This window comes from Pelodiscus sinensis, chromosome 6 (genome assembly GCF_052426305.1).
Source record: "Pelodiscus sinensis isolate ZL-2025 chromosome 6, ASM5242630v1, whole genome shotgun sequence".
NCBI lineage: Eukaryota > Metazoa > Chordata > Testudines > Trionychidae > Pelodiscus > Pelodiscus sinensis.
In genome coordinates this window covers 768,271-787,446 of record NC_143057.1, presented here as the reverse complement: position 1 = coordinate 787,446, position 19,176 = coordinate 768,271, and the positions used below count along the sequence as shown (strand labels likewise).

The following is a 19,176-nucleotide window of genomic DNA, read 5'->3' as shown; positions in this document are numbered from 1 at the left end:
GCCTGGCCACGTGGGCTCGGGGCGCGCTAGGCCGGTCACGTGAGGTTAGCCAGACGCTCCGGCGGAAGTAGGTGTGCGCGAGGCCGGAAGTGGCGCTTGCTGCTCTGTCTGGTGGGCGCTGAGGCGATCGAAGATGTCGATAGAAATCGAGTCCTCGGAGTGAGCGCGGGGCGGGGCCGGGGACCCCCGGGGGGGCGGGTCCCGGGCAGGGCCCGTAACTGGCGTGTGCCGGCCTGCGGAGGGTGACTGGCCTGCTCGCCCGTTGGGGAAGGGGGGCCCGTTACCGGCGGGGGGGCGGGTACCGGGCCGGGGAAGGGGGGCCCGGGGCCCGTTACCGGCGGGGGGGCGGGTACCGGGCTGGGGAAGGGGGGCCCGGGGCCCGGTACCGGCGGGGGGGCGGGTACCGGGCCGGGGAAGGGGGGCCCGGGGCCCGTTACCGGCGGGGGGCGGGTACCGGGCTGGGGAAGGGGGGCCCGGGGCCCGGTACCGGCGGGGGGCGGGTACCGGGCTGGGGAAGGGGGGCCCGGGGCCCGGTACCGGCGGGGGGGCGGGTACCGGCCTAGGGAAGGGGGGGCTGGGGCCCGTTACCGGCGGGGGGGCGGGTACCGGGCTGGGGAAGGGGGGCCCGGGGCCCGTTACCGGCGGGGGGCGGGTACCGGGCTGGGGAAGGGGGGCCCGGGGCCCGGTACCGGCGGGGGGGCGGGTACCGGGCTGGGGAAGGGGGGGCCCGTTACCGGCGGGGGGGCGGGTACCGGGCTGGGGAAGGGGGGCCCGGGGCCCGTTACCGGCGAGGGGCGGGTACCGGGCTGGGGAAGGGTGGCCCGGGGCCCGTTACCGGCGAGGGGCGGGTACCGGGCTGGGGAAGGGGGGCCCGGGGCCCGTTACCGGCGAGGGGCGGGTACCGGGCTGGGGAAGGGTGGCCCGGGGCCCGTTACCGGCGAGGGGCGGGTACCGGGCTGGGGAAGGGGGGCCCGGGGCCCGTTACCGGCGAGGGGCGGGTACCGGGCTGGGGAAGGGTGGCCCGGGGCCCGTTACCGGCGAGGGGCGGGTACCGGGCTGGGGAAGGGTGGCCCGGGGCCCGTTATCGGCGGGGGGTGGGTACCGGGCTGGGGAAGGGTGGCCCGGGGCCCGTTATCGGCGGGGGGCGGGTACCGGGCCGGGAAAGAGGGGCCCGGGGCCCGTTACCGGCAGGGGGCGAGTACCGGGCTGGGGAAGGGTGGCCCGGGGCCCGCTACCGGCAGGGGGCGAGTACCGGGCTGGGGAAGGGTGGCCCAGGGCCCGTTACCGGCGGGGGGTGGGTACCGGGCTGGGGAAGGGTGGCCCGGGGCCCGTTACCAGTGGGGGTGGGTTGAGTACACTGGCCTTGTTGCTTGTGGTGACCTGCTGGAGGAGGGGAGCTTGAGCCTGATCCCTGTCTCTCTCTGTATTGTCTTCGCTCCCCCACTCTCCCTCAGTGTGATCCGGCTCATTATGCAGTACCTGAAGGAGAACAGCCTTCATCGTGCACTGGCCACTCTCCAGGAGGAGACCACTGTGTCCCTCAACACTGTGGACAGCATTGAGAGCTTTGTGGCAGACATCAACAGTGGGCACTGGGACACAGTGTTACAGGCTATACAGTCCCTCAAGCTTCCAGACAAGACCCTGATTGACCTCTATGAACAGGTGGATGTGTCACCAACATAGTATCAGCCATACGCTCTATTGTGCATTTATGAACATCACTCTGTTGCCCTTAACTACAAAATCAAAGTTATCAGAATGTCACAAGGGAAAATTACTGTATGGTCCTGGGCCTGAATGCATGCCTTGCAGCACTGGATGAGTGCCTGAATAGATTCCCACCAAGGATAAAACTAGGGTTGTGGGGAAGAAATGAACTGTATGTTTAATTGTTAAACTCTTTCTTCCTCCCTGATGCGTTTCTCAAATCTTTTAATGCTTTTATTTTTTTAAATTATAGATAGGAAGTTCATCTTGGGATATTTGTTAAATACATACCTTCGGCATCAATAATGAATTAATGATCCTGGAAGACTGAGATGGAGTCCCTGCAGCTACTCCCATTGTGGCTCTGCACTACTTTCAGCTGGCTCCTAAAACAATTTTAATGCAGAGCCACAGTGGGAGTTGCTGCCAGGACTGAGCCAGCCTGCAAGGAGGAGGGGAGGGAACTGTGTGTAACCAGTGGCATTAACCAATAAGCACGTGCTTATTGGTTAATTGTTTAATCAGATACACTATCACATCCCTACTTTGCAGTAGTAAATACTATTCCATTGTTTAACTGTTAACATAAGAGTTGCATTTTATCGTGTGAATACTAAGTTTGTTTATGTTACTCCAGGTTGTTCTGGAATTAATAGAGCTCCGTGAATTGGGTGCTGCCAGATCCCTTCTGAGGCAAACTGATCCTATGATCATGTTAAAACAGACTCAGCCAGAGAGATACATTCACCTTGAGAATCTCCTGGCTAGGTCCTACTTTGACCCTCGTGAAGTAAGTTGTGTTTGTGGAATTTTTTACAAAAGTTATACTTATATGATTTGCTTGGAGAATTTGTAACTAGCGTAACACTTTTGCATTTGTAACTAGTGTAACACTTATTAAAGAAAAGCTTTCTCTATTTAGTGTTTTTTTTTCCTTCCAGATTTTCCTGTGTTAAACCATCCCCATTTCTCAAATTCTGTATTTGTGGTTTTAGTAGTATTGTTTTTATTTTGTTATGATACTGCAGTTGTTAGTGTTTGTTGAAGTTTCTACTAAGCACTTCATGAATTTGTTTTTTTTTAATATTCACAAGTAGCTAAAACACCGAGCTGGAGATCAAATTCAGTTTTAATTTCTGCCGCTGACTTTCGATATGATTTTGGGCAAGTCACCTAATCACTCTGTACCTATTTTCCCATCTTTATAGTGCCAGAAACAATACTTTTCTACTTTTGTCAATCTGAAAATGCTTTTGTCAATCTGAAAATGTAAGCATCTAATCGACTACCCGATAAGCCTAGGTTTATCAGATAGTCAAGTCATTACTCAGTCACATCTCCCTGTGGGGAGAGCAGGAGTTGGTGCTGTGGGGAGCCGACTTAAAAGTCAGTTCCCCCCAGCACCGTCTCTGTGGGGGGGCACACAGGGGAGGCAGAGACTCAGCTGTCCTGGCTTGTGTCCAGTCCCAGACATGGTGCCTCTGCTTTTTAAATATAGCAAGAGCTGCCCAGCTCTTACTACATTTGAAAGGTAGAGCCGCAGCAGAATTAGCTCCCAGGGTGGGAGCTAGCCCTGCCATGGCTCTGCAGTTTCCCCCCTTATTGACTAATTGAGAAGTTGATGGAAATTCCATCAACTACTCAATTAACTGATTAAACGTAATATAACATCCTTAGTCCCAGAACCATCCATGGGGTCACCAATGATGCTGGACTAAGGGTTCTGCCGGAGTAGGGAAGTCTGGATTACAGAGATTCAACCTATAGTTGTATTTTATTTTTAGTAAAAATGACAGTGTTCTATGACACAATTCTTCTAGGAAATGATTATTTCACTTGTATCTTCTTAGGCATATCCAGATGGCAGCAGCAAAGAGAAACGGAGAGCTGCTATCGCCCAAGCTTTAGCTGGAGAAGTCAGTGTAGTACCTCCATCACGTCTTATGGCATTGTTGGGGCAGGTAAATTTTTAGGGGGACAAAAAGTATACTAGCTATATCAATATGTTCCTAAAATTTTACTGTCCATGATTAAACTTATGGTGGCTTAGTCCTAAACGTGTGGGGGGGGGGGGTTGTTTGTTTTGTTGCTATAATAGACTGTCACTAATCTCACCATTTATAAATAACACATGCAAATAAGTTTCTTCCCTCTTCACAGCAAATATTTAGTTAGCTATAATGAGCGGTCATATTCCTAAAATGATGGTAGGTTTGTGGGTTTTTTCTTTTTTACAAAATATGTTGCAGAATTCTACTGTTACGAATACATGATTACAAAGAAAGGTAAAATAAACTTGTCATGTAAATTGTATTTCATGAGGTTTTGCCCGTTTTTTTTAAATTGATTGTTCCTTTTCAATACTGAAGTCGTTGACAAAGGACTTCCTTGTGAATGTGAGCTAATAACATTCTACTGCAATATTTTTGTTGTTGCTCAAACTTTAAAGATAGTAAAGATCTTAGAGTCCTTGTAGATCACTGAAAACATCTGCTCGGTGCCTCAGTCAAAAAAAGCTAACAGTGTTAGGAATCGTTAAGAAAGGGATAGATAAGAAGACTAGGGATGTGGATGACTTTATTTGCTTATCGGATAGTTAACACGGTAGTCGACTAGTCGTTGTCCCCTTGCTGTCTCTATCAGAAAGTGGCAGCAAGGGGTGGGAGAAAAGGGGTTGCTTCAAAGAAGCAGTGCCGCATGGAGCCCAGAATCAGCTGGGGGGGACTCTCCTGAGCTCTGTGTGGCACTGCCGCTTTGAAATGCCGTGAGGAGCCTACAGCTGGGCTTCTCACAGAGTTTCAAAACGGTGAGTCCCGGGTCAGCAGGGGAGTTCCCAGCTGACCCCACAGGCTCCACATGGCACTGTGGCTCTGAAATGTTGCAGGGAGCACAGGGCTAGTGAAGGACTGCTCCGCTGGCACTGTGCTCCCCACAGCACTTTCCCCAAGTGTAGCAACAGTCTACAATGCAAATTTCATTGACTATTTGATTAGTCAATCGAAATTTTACATCCCTAAATAAGACAGAAAATATCATAATGTCTCTATATAAATCTGTGGTGTGCCACATCTCGAATACTGTATTCAGATCTGGTTACACTATCTAAAAAAAGATATACTGGAAATGGAAAAGATATAGAGAAAAGCAACAAAAGTTACGAGGGGTATGGAGGAGCTTCTGTATGAAAAGAGGTTTAAAAAGACAGATTTTTTTCAGCTTGGAAGAGATGACTAAGAGATGTTATGATAAAGGTTTATAAAGTCTTGAATGATGTGAAATTAATAGGCAACAAGTTTAAAACAAAAATAAAAGGAAGTATTACTTCATACAGTGCACAATCAACCTGTGGATCCCTGCCAGAGGATGTTGTAAAAGCCAAAACTGTAACAGGATTCCAAAAAAAAATTTGGTATGTTCATGGGGAATAGGACTATTGATGGCTCTTTGCCAGGGATGCAGCACCGTGCTCTGTGTGTATCTAGCTTCTGTTAGTCTGAAGCTGGAAGTAGACAGTGGGATAGCAAACAATACATCCCACTGTCTGTCTGTCCTGTTCATTTCCTCTGAAGCACCACTATTGCAAGACAGGATGCTGGACAAGATGGACCATTGGTCTGACCCAGTGGGGGCATGCTTAAGAAAATTGATTTGAAATAAGTGGTTTTTGTGTCTGTTCATAAAAGGACTATTAAGGATCTTTTAGCATGTAAATAGTTCTGAATGTACAAAGAACACATTACTAAATACGTATCTACAACTTCAGATTTATATCAGCCTTTATCACTAAAGCATTGAAAAGAAAACAACTAAGGAGAGCCTGCAGCTATTCTCACTTCCTAAGAACACTTGGAAATAACAAAGATATGCTTAAACCTTTCCACTGGTTTCCAGAGTTTAGCAACAACATCATTTTGACCTGAAAAGGCTTTTTTGGTCACTCAGTTCAAAAGTAGAGGCACCAAATTTATTGCAGGTTTCTAGGGCAAGTTTGATTTACTAAGGAATTTGATGGAATACAGCCTCTCCTGAGAGGATTATACTGACCAAACTTACTTCATAAGCATCTTTAACTATACGTTTTGGCTTCTCACAAGGCACTGAAATGGCAACAGCACCAGGGACTGCTTCCTCCAGGGATGACCATTGATTTGTTCAGAGGTAAAGCAGCTGTAAAAGATGTAGAAGAAGAAAAGTTCCCAACACAATTGAGCAGACATATTAAGGTAGAAATCTATTCACTTTTTTCTGTATAATGCTTGATAATACTTGCTAAAGTTACCATAAGCCAAGACTTTAGTTTTAATTCCTTATCTTCACATGCTCATAGCTTTTTGAAAATTTATCCTTTTTACTTACATCTTTCCATCCTTGTTCTTGGTCCAGATGTACGTCACTGGAAGTTTTGATTAAAAACTATCGTTTAGAATGTGGGGGATACTAATTACATTTCAGAAAAATAGAAATGTGTTTCCAATTTCAGCTGGTTTTGAGTTGTGAATTTTAAATGCTATTGTGTTCTTGTTGACTTAAGGCTCTCATTATCTCCAGGAAAAAAGGGATGTTTTTCTACATGCATGTTAGTAACTTCCATTAATCATGAGAACTTTGATAGTAAGTACAGCGCTATGTTTAGTATTTTTCAACTAACATTTACATAGCTTTCTACCACAAAACAAACACATGACTTTTCATATAGATTTCAATTCAGAAATGGATTCTACTCTGAAATTTCTGTGCTCCTGCAAAGCTTGACTTACAGCAGATTGCTTTTCTGTTGTGGAGTGTGCAGGTGAATTCCAGAAGCCCAGTATCTCCAGTTCATGTTCATTATCTCTGACAGCTTTCCCTGCAAGCTGCCAGTTCTGGTAATAACTAGAAAAAAGGGCTTACAGGGATCTCTGTGTCAGCAACCTGGACGTGGACAGTCATGAATAGTGGTTGGAGAGGGAATCAATAGTCAGAAGACAGGAATCAGTATGGCATGGCAGAAACAGGATGAGGAATAAAACTATTGCAGCCCTGTACAAATGCTTTAAGCAGCTACTCAACTGCTACTATGCTTAAATCCCTGTCTGCCTATTTTTCCAAGTCCAACTCATCAGGCGGTTTAGCCAATCAGACAGCCTGCTATAGGCAAGCTGTGCTGGCAAGGTTGCTTGGAAACAGTCTGCTGCTCATTTGTGTTGGTATCTTTCCATCAGCACTAAAGTCACTTAGTTTTAATTAAAGGTTTGATCTATACAGTCCAGATTTCATCTGTGGTTGATCTATGAAGTCCGGCAACATCTGTGGTTCGACAGTGCTGTGGGTGCTTCTGGGCAGGGATGGAAACAGATAACCAGCTACCTAGTAAGCATCAACCTTACTTGGTGATGCTTACTGTTAACCGGCACTCAGCTGGGCCCACCACGATGCGGGGAGCGCTCCAGTCTGACTGGGCAGGACCAGGCCCCCACTCACAGCATGGTGAGGCGAGGCCAACCCAGCCAGAGTGGGGGGCTGCTCCAAACCAGCCAGACTCACTGTGCCACGGGCAGGGGCTGCACCAGTGGTCCCCTGCATATGGCAGGCCAGTTAACTGGCTAAACATAGGCCATGTCTAGACTACATCTCTCTTTCGAAAGAGGGATGTAAATTAGACAGATTGAAATTGCAAATGAAGCCAGGATTTAAATTTCCTTCACTTCATTTGCATAATGGCAGCCGCACGTTCTTTCAGAAAAGGGCTTTTCGAAAGTAAAACCACCATCTAGACGGGGTTCTTTCGGGGGGGAGGGGAACCCTTTTTCAAAAGATCCCGTACTCCTCTTTCGAAAAGGATGTTTCAAAAAAGGTTTTACTTTCGAAAAGCCCTTTTTCGAAAGAACGTGTGGCTGCCATTATGCAAATGAAGCGCAGGAAATTTAAATTCCGGCTTCATTTGCAATTTCAATCTGTCTAATTTACATCCCTCTTTCGAAAGAGGGATGTAGTTCAGACATGCCCATATTGTTTAATCAGCTAACATTTTAAACAGGATTTTACATCCCTATTCCTGGGCAGTAGCACTCACAGGAAAAGGTGGGCCCCATACTCAGCAACACTTCCCCCACCTTTCTTCTGTCTCATCTATGCTGTCAATTTTGGGCTCCTGATGCCACCCTAGCAGAGCCCTGCAGCCAGCGGTAGCAAAAGATATCAACATTTTCATCAAACTTTGTTGATAAAAAATAACTATCTCAATTAACATGATTAGCATTGTGGGAAAATAATTGAAGATCATTTTGTATTGTGACAGATTTTGAAATAGAAAAAAATACATATTTATGAAGGGAAAAATCTTTTACTTCCCTTATCCTATTTTTTCTAGCACGGGGTGGGATTTTTTTTCATTCAGGAAAAGGCATTTCAAACAAAACAATTTTTTCTGCTTTGTTAAGGTTTGTTAAGTAGACATTATAAAGGTCTCCATTGCATCCATGACTGCAAAAATTAAATTAATGAAAGCTAACTACTTTTTAAAGCGTAAACTGGCTGACATTGAAATAAAAAAGCTGCACAAATAGTTATGAAAAAGGAGTAGGATGTGGGTGGTTTGTTTTGTTTTCCAGGCAGCCCAGTGGAGCTGGCAGTTAATGAAACTGACCTCATATTAACATCCTTTTTTAAAAATTTCATTTGAAAACAGTTTGGCCAGAAGTCACATGTGGAATGCGCTAGGTTTTCTCCAGATGGTCAATATCTGGTAACCGGCTCTGTGGATGGATTCATTGAAGTGTGGAATTTCACTACTGGAAAGATCAGAAAGGTAATTTAGTTCTGGGTTCAAGTGCCTTTAATAGACAGAAGTATCCATAGTGAAACTACTGTGAGGTTTCTTGTAGTCAGCAGACTGCTTGGGGTTGAGTGTTAAGGAGAAAAAAGAAAAACAAGTCACCAGAATGATCAGTCCTGTAGGTTGGTGCCATTAATTGAAAAGAGCTGAGCATGTAAGATGAGAAACTTAGGCATGAGTCCACTTAATATTTGCCTTTGTTTATGAATTTTAAAAAAGGGCTATCGTTGCTTACAGTTTCTGATCCTATATATATGGCCTAATAAAACAGTTAATGGTCCCTTACCTGTTCCATGTTATCAAGTACTGGAGTACCCAGAAGCTTGTTGTTTGGGGTTGTTTTTTTTTGTACCGTTCTGTAATACATATTCATTAGTCTTGTTCCAATCAACTTTAAAATAACTCATAAATATGCATGTTCAGGCTTTAATTTACATACAGTTTGCTGTTCACTCTTTTTTATATCTTGGTTACCTTAGCTCTGTTTTTTCCCCAATGTTATAGGGATTTTTTAGCATTATATGTTGGACAGAACAGAAATAATCAGTATAAATATACATCTTCCAACATAGTAAGTTCCATAAACAAAAATTCACCTTTATCTTGTCTGTTGTAAGCCTCATGTAAGAAAGGGAACATAAGAGAGAAAGTGGAAGACAGCACTCATCTCAAGCAAAGACTAGGCCAAAGCCTTTACATAAATGTTACCATGACCTATCCAAAGGTAGTTCACTATGCATAGTTTAATCTTAATAATTTATCATTAATATAACATGGCCCTTTTTGCCAGTTAGCAGTTTTTCATCTTTAGATGTGTATCATCCTAAATTATTCATTAACATAAGCTGGGTTTTTTTTGTTATTTGAGTAGGATAGTTATTGAGAACGACATGCCCTACTATCAGAATAGTCTTATCTTTTTCAAACTTAGATTTCCAGGGGACTTTTTACTCAAAGTTTAGCACCGCACTGGTAAATCATTAAAAAGTTTTGTCAATAATTTTGTATGTTGCGTTTTGAGGTGCTTTATTCAGTGTAAGACCTAGATGTGTGTGTTGTCCTCAGTACTCTCCCATCCAATGTTCTTGGAAATACAGTATTTTCAAGTGTGGAACTTATTTTACATGATGGGGTAGAGTGCACATTCCTATGTTTGAGGTTTTTGTCTTTTTTTGCCAGTTTTTAATGTGTTGTGTTTTATAACAACAGTTACTGCACTGCTTATAATGTAACACTTACATTCATGACAGTATTTTAAAACTAAATATAACTGGGCATTTCCCAACTGGGTTTATTTGATCCCATAATCTGTTGGTTTTAATATTTGTTTTATGTGATTATTTGCTGTATTTACTTATTTATTTGCATATGAATGGAAAGCTCGTACTTTGTGGTGACAAAGGCCTTAGACATAGATTTAATTTAGCAATGGCTCGTATAAAGTTAGGAAGCAACCTCATCACCTCAAACCAAAGCTTGGTTGACATTATTATTATTTATTACTGGTTCAACATTTAGGTCTAGGTATGATTTTGACTGGTTCAATCATAGTTTTGAATTTAGAGGTAAAATATCAATTGAACTGATTCATTGGGGTTTCTTTCCCACCCTCATTGTATTTTAGATGTTATAGAACCACACAGTATCCTCTATTCCCCACATATGTCGTATAGATTTGTTGTTCAGATTGCAGGTGCCCGATGGAACGTGGCCTGTTCCACATTCATTAACATAATAGTCCACTTATAGTTGTGAGTTGAATTCTTCCATTCATTTTGATACTAATTAGCTATTGGTGTTTAGTTTTGGTTTTTTGGGTTTTTTTTAAACCCTCAACCGCTGTGACTGATGGATCTTTGTGCTGTTTCATTTAGGATCTGAAGTACCAAGCACAAGATAACTTTATGATGATGGACGATGCAGTTCTGTGTATGTGTTTCAGTAGAGATACCGAAATGTTAGCAACTGGAGCGCAAGATGGGAAGATCAAGGTAAGAGTTCTTGCACATGAATGCATGTCAACTTTTAAATTTGAGAAGTTGGAAATGGAAAAGGGTCTGACGCTCAGCTCCTAATTTCCCCATGCACTGAAAATAAATATATTGATATAATTTCATCCTCTCCTGTATTAAACTTAGCCTATGAGTTGATTTTTAACACTCTTTGTATTAAAATATTATGCCTGTCTTGAGAAAGGAATTGATTTTACACTCCGCAGATTGTGGATTTCATGCCCTGTGATCTCGTTACATGAGACTGTTAAATACGTAATTATACAAGCTGTAAAAGTCCATTTGCTCTTGCTAGCTTGGGAAACTTTTTCAAGGCATATCTTACAGAAAAGGAGAAGGCTATTATGCATATTCAATAACAATTGTCCCTCTACCCCGCCCCTTCCCTTCCCTTATTTATTTTTGGATCATCTGAAGAAGTGGGTTGCGCCCATGAAAGCTCATGATACCATCTACGTGGGTTTTTTTAGTGTTTAAAGTGCTACTAGTCTGTTTGTTGTTTTTTAAGTTTTAATGGTCCTTTAGTCTTGCATAAGGCATTTTGTATGTGCAGTGCATTAGGTATAGTAGCCTCAGACGTGAACAAGTATAATGTGTCTATTTGTATATCTAACACTCTGGTTTTGAGATACTCCCAGCCAGGCTTTGATCTTCTAGAACAATATGGATAGCTGTGGCTCATTTTTGCCGATAGAAAATTTGTATCCATATCTGTATCTAGAACCCTGAAAATTTGCAGATATTTGCTTTGCATACATGGATATCGATGTGGATATCCACAACTCATTTTTGTGGATATGGATGCAGATACAAATCTGTGCAAGGCTCTGCAAATGCAACTGCAGACCGACGGTTTATCTGTCATCTGTGGGATCTCACATGCCAGCAGCCCTGCTATAGGATCACATCTGACAGATGTTTAACTCCTAAGAAGGTGTTGTGTGCCCTGGCTGGCTGTCTTCAATCAGGTTTTGTCTACACTGAAAAACTTCCATTTAGAACAAGTATAAAAGCTAAATCCTTTTATTGAGGAAAAACACAGTACCTTACTTACTTGTTGCACAAGTTCTAGTCAGAATCCACTATCTTTGCAAAATATGGAGTAGATGCAGTGTGAAGAGAGAGTAGTCAGCAGCTAAAAGTAGGACAGGAAAGGAAAACTTCAGCTAAAGTCCAAATTCAGAGAGCTCCCATTGAAAGCCTATGAAGAGAATTTCAGAAAATGTTAATTTAGTGATAACTGCACACCTACCTGGCCATCTACTTGCAAAAAAAAAACCCCCAAAAAAACAGGAATTTACAACCCCATTTTAAATCCATCCCTAACTATGGAGTGCTTTCTTGTGCCCCTCGAATTTGTGTATTTTAGGGTGTAAAATAATATTTGAAAATTTGACAGACTCAGAGTCCTGGAGTGGGGATAGGTCTGTCACAACAGAGGATAAGGAGAAAAATTCTGAGGGCAGCTACATTGCTGGGATGATTCTGCACCTGAATTTGTAATAGTTATTCACAAATATTAAATTAATCTGAAGCTTCAACAGAAATGTCGTCTTCCTGACTCAGGCTAATTCTACACTGCCACTTTACTGTGGTGCAACTTTCTGGCTTGAGGGTGTGACCCCTAGCCCCCCATGAGTGCAGCAAGTTATCAGTGTAAACTTCTCCCCAGCTCTGTTAGGTACTCCCCTTGTGGAGGTGGTTTACATACAGGGCTGGAAGAGCTCTCTGAGCTTCTGCCGAGGCTGCACTTTTACTTTAGAAATATAAACAAAACTTCAGACCAGTATAGTGATGTAATGCTCCAGTGAGAGACTCTCTATATGGGATGTAGTTTTATATTAACCATCAGACATAACCAGATCTGAAGCTATGTTTTGTGTCTAGTAGCGGAGAAGGGAAAGAGCAAGCATACCACACAACTGTTCTTATGTGTAGTTGCAAAATCAAAGCCCCTCACCTTTCCCACATCAGCTAGAAACTTCACCACTCCATTTGCCAAAGTCTTGTTTGAATGCAAACTGGGTAGTCATGCAGGTGCCTCTTAGATATATGTCCTATAGTGTTAAGTATTTTAAAGGGTAAAAACAACTCGATCGGGGTTTTTTAACTTAGCTTTTGATCCTGGATGCTCACCAGCTTAGTATTGAATACCTTCTGAATGTCACATAATTTTCATGGAGTCCTTTTTCTCACTAGTGTTTTGGATGTCCCTCAGGTGTGGAAGATTCAGAGTGGGCAGTGTCTGAGGAGGTTTGAACGAGCACACAGTAAAGGTGTCACCTGCCTCAGTTTCTCCAAAGACAGCAGTCAGATTCTTAGTGCTTCCTTTGATCAGACAATCAGGTATGTTATACATTACAGCCTTCAAATGTACAAGAAGCTCTAATAGAAGTTGTAAGTATAATTTCTTTAGTCCCCTTATATAAGTCTTTGAATGCGTTTATCTTACATGAAAGCTAGTCCCTAGTGTCAGTTTTTAACATTCATAAAATTACTTGGCTCTTTACTCTTGAACAGATAGTTTACATTTTTGCCCTTTCGGCTTTTGTAACCTATTGTTATCCTATTTTCATTCCAATGTTAGCAGGAAATGCTGGCCAGGGTGTTTTGTTGTGTGCTTATTTAAAAGCATTTCTGTCCCCAGATTCAACAGCAGACATTTTAATACTCTCACACCTGATGAGAATTCAAAATGTTCAGCAGGGTCACTTGTCTCTGTTCTCCCAGCGGCAACTATACAGAGGAACAGATGTGGCCATCACAAACTGTGACCTCATGCCTGTCACAGCCTTCTATAATCTCCTTCTATAAGAGAGCAGGAAACATTGTGAGACACCCGTCTCGCACCCCACACTCCTTCAGGAAACAGCTCTGCTGCTGAACTTCCTGGACCTGAGGGCTTTGACACCCTAACCCAAGAAGTAGCTCCTCGCTCACACTATTAGGAATAAATGGAGTGAAGACCTTCTGCTAATACAGGTCATGGGCTGCACCTCTCTTACCCAGTCCCAGACAACACTGGGACCCCATAATCGCATCAGTTCTTAGAGCAGTGAAACTGGCCTCTTCTGGAGAAGGCTTGTGGGTGCAGGAGCTTGGTTTACTAGATTATGGGAACTTAGCCTCATAAGAAAGAGGGAACCTCAAAATCAACCTCTTCCAAAAGTAAATGGCAAATCCCTTCCATCTTAGCCTTCTCTCAAAGTTTTCACATCCCATAACTGTTCTATAAACTAATCAAGCTAGTTTTTCTACAGCTTGGGAATGAAAATAATTTGGATTTTTAAGTTGGTAGCTGCTCAGATGCTAGCATATCTGAGGCCATGTGATTAGATTAGGAGCTCCTAGATTAGGAGCTGGTGTTCATGTTACCAAAAGTTTTCAGCATCAATGGTACTTTCTTGACAGAATCAGCTGAGAGGCTAGGCATGAACTGTTCTTTCAATGCTCAGATTACTTCCTTCAGAACTGAGTTTTAATGTACTATGCTGCTGCCGCCGCCGCCGCCTCCTCCGCCTCCTCCTCCGCCGCCGCCGCCGCCTCCTCCTCCTCCTCCTCCTCCTCCTCCTCCTAGGATAAACAAGACTTAAACCACCAGAGTTCTCAGTCTGGGTCTTTTCATGATCACTACATTCATCCTAAAACTAACATGAAAATATGTATGCCCTCTCCCAGTACTTGGGGTTTATATTTGTGTATACCTGAAACTGCCTTTAACTTACTTTTTTAAAATTGATAAGATTTCAAGTTGATGATGTCCCTTTACCCCTTTCATGGTCAGATGATGTATTTGGGGAAAGGAGCTTGCAATAACAAATGTATCCTTCTAGATGCAGATGTGTTATTTTATTCCCTGCTATATATGTCAGACCTAGCAAACTAATTTCTTCCTTTATTTTACATCTATGCATTGTACCTTTCTGAGTTATACTGAATTAATGGTTGTGTTACCATTTTTTAAAATTTCATAACAGGATTCATGGCTTAAAATCTGGAAAAACTTTGAAGGAATTCCGTGGTCATTCTTCATTTGTTAATGAAGCTACTTTTACACAGGATGGTCACTATATTATCAGTGCATCCTCTGACGGCACAGTGAAGGTAAAATGGCCACTTACTTCTATGAGTCACATATGGGACTTGTTCTGTGTGTTGGAACAAACTGGGGCATTCAATCTTTGCTATAATTTCCCTTAAAGATACTTTATTATAGACAGGCAATTGGTCTAGATGCCCATAATGTTCTTTCTGGCTTTAAAATCTCTGAATCTATTTAATTCCATTTTCATAATTGGTTACTCTTTTTTTTTTCTTTCTTTCTCTAGTTTCAATAGATTTATTTTTTTTAATGCTGAATGCTGTGTCCATAGCATCTCTTCCAAAACTGTGATGTCTTTTTAATTTAAATGCAGAAATGTACCTACTCAGAGTGATTCCACTTTATATTCTGCTCAGTAGATTTGGAATATGAAGACAACTGAGTGTTCCAACACCTTCAAGTCTCTTGGCAGCACAGCTGGAACAGACATCACTGTGAATAGTGTGATTCTGCTGCCTAAAAATCCAGAACACTTCGTTGTTTGCAACAGATCAAACACAGTGGTCATCATGAACATGCAAGGACAAGTATGTCATCCAAGAGTGTCCCTTTGAAGTGACTAAGAAAGAGTTTAAGAAGTATTAGACCTAGGAAGAGATGTGTGGTCCTTCCAAACCGTATTGGGTGAAGTCCTGATGTCTCCCTTTAGTACAGTGGTTCTCATACTTTTTGGCCTGCAGCCCACCTGTTTAACACAGACCTTCCCAGGGGCAGCCACCCATGATGACAAAATGAGAGCAGGAGATTGTGGGGACATGGGGTCTGTCTGGGAAGTAGGGGCTGGAGATGGAGGGTAGGGTGCAGGAGCAGGCTGAGGATGGGTCTGGGTGGGGATGCAGAGTCTTGCAGGAAGGGGCTTACCTGGCTCTGTCTCCCCCATCTCTCTCTCTCTCACGCATGCGCACACACACCCCACCCCACCTCACCCCCAAAGCTTCCATTAGCCATGATGCTGGCAATGGAAGCAGTGGGGAAAGTCTCCAGGTGGTCTAGCAGCGAGGAGGGGGAATGGCAGTGCACAGAGCCCCTTCCTTCCATGGTAAGCTGGATCAACCCATGAGGCTCCCTTCCCCTCCCTCTGCTTTGGAAAGTCGGCACTGGTGCTCCAACCTTGCGAGGGGGAGTGGGCTTGGAGCACCAGTGCAGGTTCCTCGCTGCAGGGAGATGAGCCCCAAGCCTGTGGCTCACCTGCAAGATAGTCATGGACTACACTTTGAAAGCCACTGCTTTAGTAGAAACTAGTAGGTACTTTGCCCTTCTGAAAATCAGGCTGCTTATTTAGGCAATAGAGTTCCTGACCCCAGTATCTAGTAGAAGCTATTAGAGTGGCCCTGTTGCTGTCACATGTGAATCCAGTGAACTTGTTTTGGGTTTTATAGATTGTAAGAAGCTTCAGCTCTGGTAAGAGAGAAGGTGGTGACTTTGTTTGTTGTGCCCTTTCACCACGTGGTGAATGGATCTACTGTGTGGGTGAAGACTTTGTGCTGTACTGTTTCAGCACAGTGACTGGCAAGCTGGAGAGAACTCTGACGGTGAGTACTTAGCGCTCACAAAGCAGAATCTGTTGTTTTTATCGGTTGTAGTGTTCATGAATTCCATAGTGACCACTTCCTCCCATGATAAATGCCCTCTAGTGGTGGTTATAGGGTTGGTCCTGAGTGCTTAGCTAAAGGTATGGGTTATTTTCAAAAAAATGTGTTTAAAAATATGAGTTTCAGTTAAAATAGAGCACATACTCCTTGAAAAATGTTTGAAGTGGTCACTGAGTATATACTGTGATTTAACCCTGTACTTCCCATAAGTCAGGGTTGGACTAAAAGTACTGTTTCTACTGCGGTCTGTGTTTGTACTCTTTCCCTTTAGTTTAAAACTTTGTGGGTTTGACTTTTCCACTTTGTATTTTGAGTAGCCTAGTTCCATATAATGGCTCTTGAGGGTGAATATTCAGATGTAGGCAGCACTAGCTGCTATAGCCACACATGACGTGAAGAGGGGGAATCAAGCTAAGCAAGGAAGAGGTCTAGGGTCCTTGGCTGGGCTGTAGACTGGGCACAGGGCACACCTGTGGCAGAACATAGTAGGACCACTCCTCAGCTTGGCCTCCTCCATATGACAATCGGAGTTTGGGATTATAGGATCACTTTCATACAGCTCTGGGCAAACAGCCACAGCCTTAAAGTTTAAGGTCAAAAAGGACCATTAAGATCCTCTAATCTGATCAACTGCATAACTCAGGCCAGAGAATTATACCAAGTGATTCCTACCTTTTTATTTCTGATTGATCTAGAGTAGATCTCTTAAAAAGATCCAGTCTCGATTCAAGGATTACCCAGATACTATAAACTGCTCCACTGTTAATTACCCTCACTGTTGCTTCTAAAACTAATTGTGCTTCAATTCCTGTTTGGATGTGTCTTCCCATCTGCTGTGTTGTTCTTCTACTGTCAGAAATTTCCTCATATAGATATTTCTAAACCATCATCAAGTCATCTCTTAAACTTCTCTTTGTTGAGCTACAGAAATTGAGATACGTAAATGTCAGACCACTTTTGCCCAGAACAATCTTGATCTTAATAATGCGATGATTTGGATTCCTAAGACTTTCCACAGAATCTGAATTATGTATTTTGGATGAATAGTAACTTTTTTTTGTGAAATTTCCAGACAAATGCACTGAGACAGTCTCAATCTTAAGTCTATGTAATGTGTAACTTACATTATACAAATGGTGTAATTCTTCTCTAGACAAGCATTATAAACCCAGCAGTTTACAATGTATATTAAGGTTCAGTTTATGAATAGATTATACCTGTTCTGTTTGTTCACTCTGGGGCACCTGGCATTGGTCACTGTTGGAAAACAAGATTCTGGGCTAGTTGAACCTTTGGTCTGATGCAATATGGCCGTTCTTATAAAGAATTAATAAATGACAGTTTCTATAAGCATTTACAGCCATGAATTAGTTATAAACACAAAAGAAGATAATATAGGCGATTATAAGCCATGGTTATTAGCAACCAGTTCTACTCCAGAACAATTGATTTTTGAATGGGATCCTAGTATAAGATGTGACCAAGTCAGGAAATCTACAGTTAAGTTTTATAGGTGCATAGACTCAAAGACCAGAAGGGACCATCATGATCATCTAGTCTGACCTCTTACACCCGTGGTCACCAGCCTGTTGATCACGATCGACTGGTCGATGAAGCAGCCATGGTGGTTCACGAGGGCAAAGAGCACCATGGAGAAGTACCCCTTGCGGTTGATGAAGTGTGTCACTCTATGCTCCGGGGCCCAGATGGGGATGTGTCCATGCACCATTTCCAGATGTCCATGCAGCATTCCAGATGCTGTCTCACCAGCGCCTTGTATACTAGTACTTCCCTGTCTCCATTGTCCTAAGTTTAATATACTAATGACAGCATCCCCATCGTACCCATGTCCCTAGATTACTGATGTGCCTGCTGAACCTCTCCTCATCTTGCTGTTGCTTTTATTTGAGACTATTATTTGGCTTGGGGTGATATGTAGAGAAGACCTGCATCCATTTTTTTCTGTTCATCCTGTAGGTTCATGAAAAGGATGTAATTGGCATCGCTCACCATCCCCATCAGAACTTGATTGCTACCTACAGCGAAGATGGCCTCTTGAAACTCTGGAAACCATAACTTTGTTTTTAATGAGCTTTGGAGCATGCTTCTTAGAAGAAGAGCTCTTGTGTTCGTGCTTTGACGAGTCCACGTATGCTGAATGTGATTTTTTTTCTCAATTTTCATTTCATTTCAGGAGCCCTGAACTTTTTTAGTACTTGGTCTAAATTGACTGTACACTGTCAGTGGTTAGAACCTTTTTGTTAATCCTGTATCTGGGTAACTAAAGCAGTTTAATTGCTGTAGAAGTGATTATTCTGTCTTGTGAAGTCTTTGTTTTCCCTTGTGCTGTTTTTAAAGGTAAATGGAAAAACAACCATCAGTTTATAAATGGTTGACTTGCTAAAATATCTAGCAGATGGCTCATTTATTTCATTCAGAACAAGAATAAAATAGACAGGAGAAGAGAGTCTTTCTTTACCTTAGCAAAGATGGATTCTTTTTGGAAAACAACTATTGATCCTAATCTACCTTGCCTTTCTTTAGGACACAAACGTTCTAATGCAATGGAATTTTCTGCTGCATTTATATCATAGTAACTATCTAACTTTGATCATTTAACAAAATAGACTTCTGCCTTCTGTGCAGAAGAATCCCCCACGGAGGGCTTACATGACAAGAAGCGGCGTGTGTGAGATTTGTTTCCAGCAGGGATGTGCATAACTGCCTTCTGATTCCCTTAGAAAACAGTTTATAGCTGGCCTGATTTGTATTTGGGATGGGATTTGTGGTGGGGCAACAGTTGAGTTCTGTTTTAAGATAACACTGTAGCCTTTTGACCCGTCAGTCTGACATTGTGTGCTTCCCTTGAGATTATGGCTTATCCAGTTTCCTGCTAATAATCACCAATATGTTTAAATGGGCTTACAATTCTTTATTTTTATAGTA

At 43.0% G+C, this 19,176-nt stretch overlaps 1 protein-coding gene across 1 annotated transcript; it reads left to right on the top strand.

The window, feature by feature from the left end:
* The first annotated feature begins 7 nt into the window (after window positions 1-7).
* SMU1 (SMU1 DNA replication regulator and spliceosomal factor) lies at window positions 8-18,697 on the top strand. Its single transcript, XM_075931211.2, has 12 exons — window positions 8-159; window positions 1,455-1,665; window positions 2,348-2,500; window positions 3,561-3,671; window positions 5,805-5,933; window positions 8,378-8,497; window positions 10,399-10,515; window positions 12,755-12,882; window positions 14,514-14,640; window positions 14,998-15,165; window positions 16,018-16,170; window positions 18,208-18,697. Exons 1-12 carry the CDS (start codon window positions 134-136, stop codon window positions 18,304-18,306), a joined length of 1,542 nt encoding a protein of 513 aa, XP_075787326.1. The 5' UTR covers window positions 8-133; the 3' UTR covers window positions 18,307-18,697.
* Window positions 18,698-19,176: the final 479 nt, after the last annotated feature.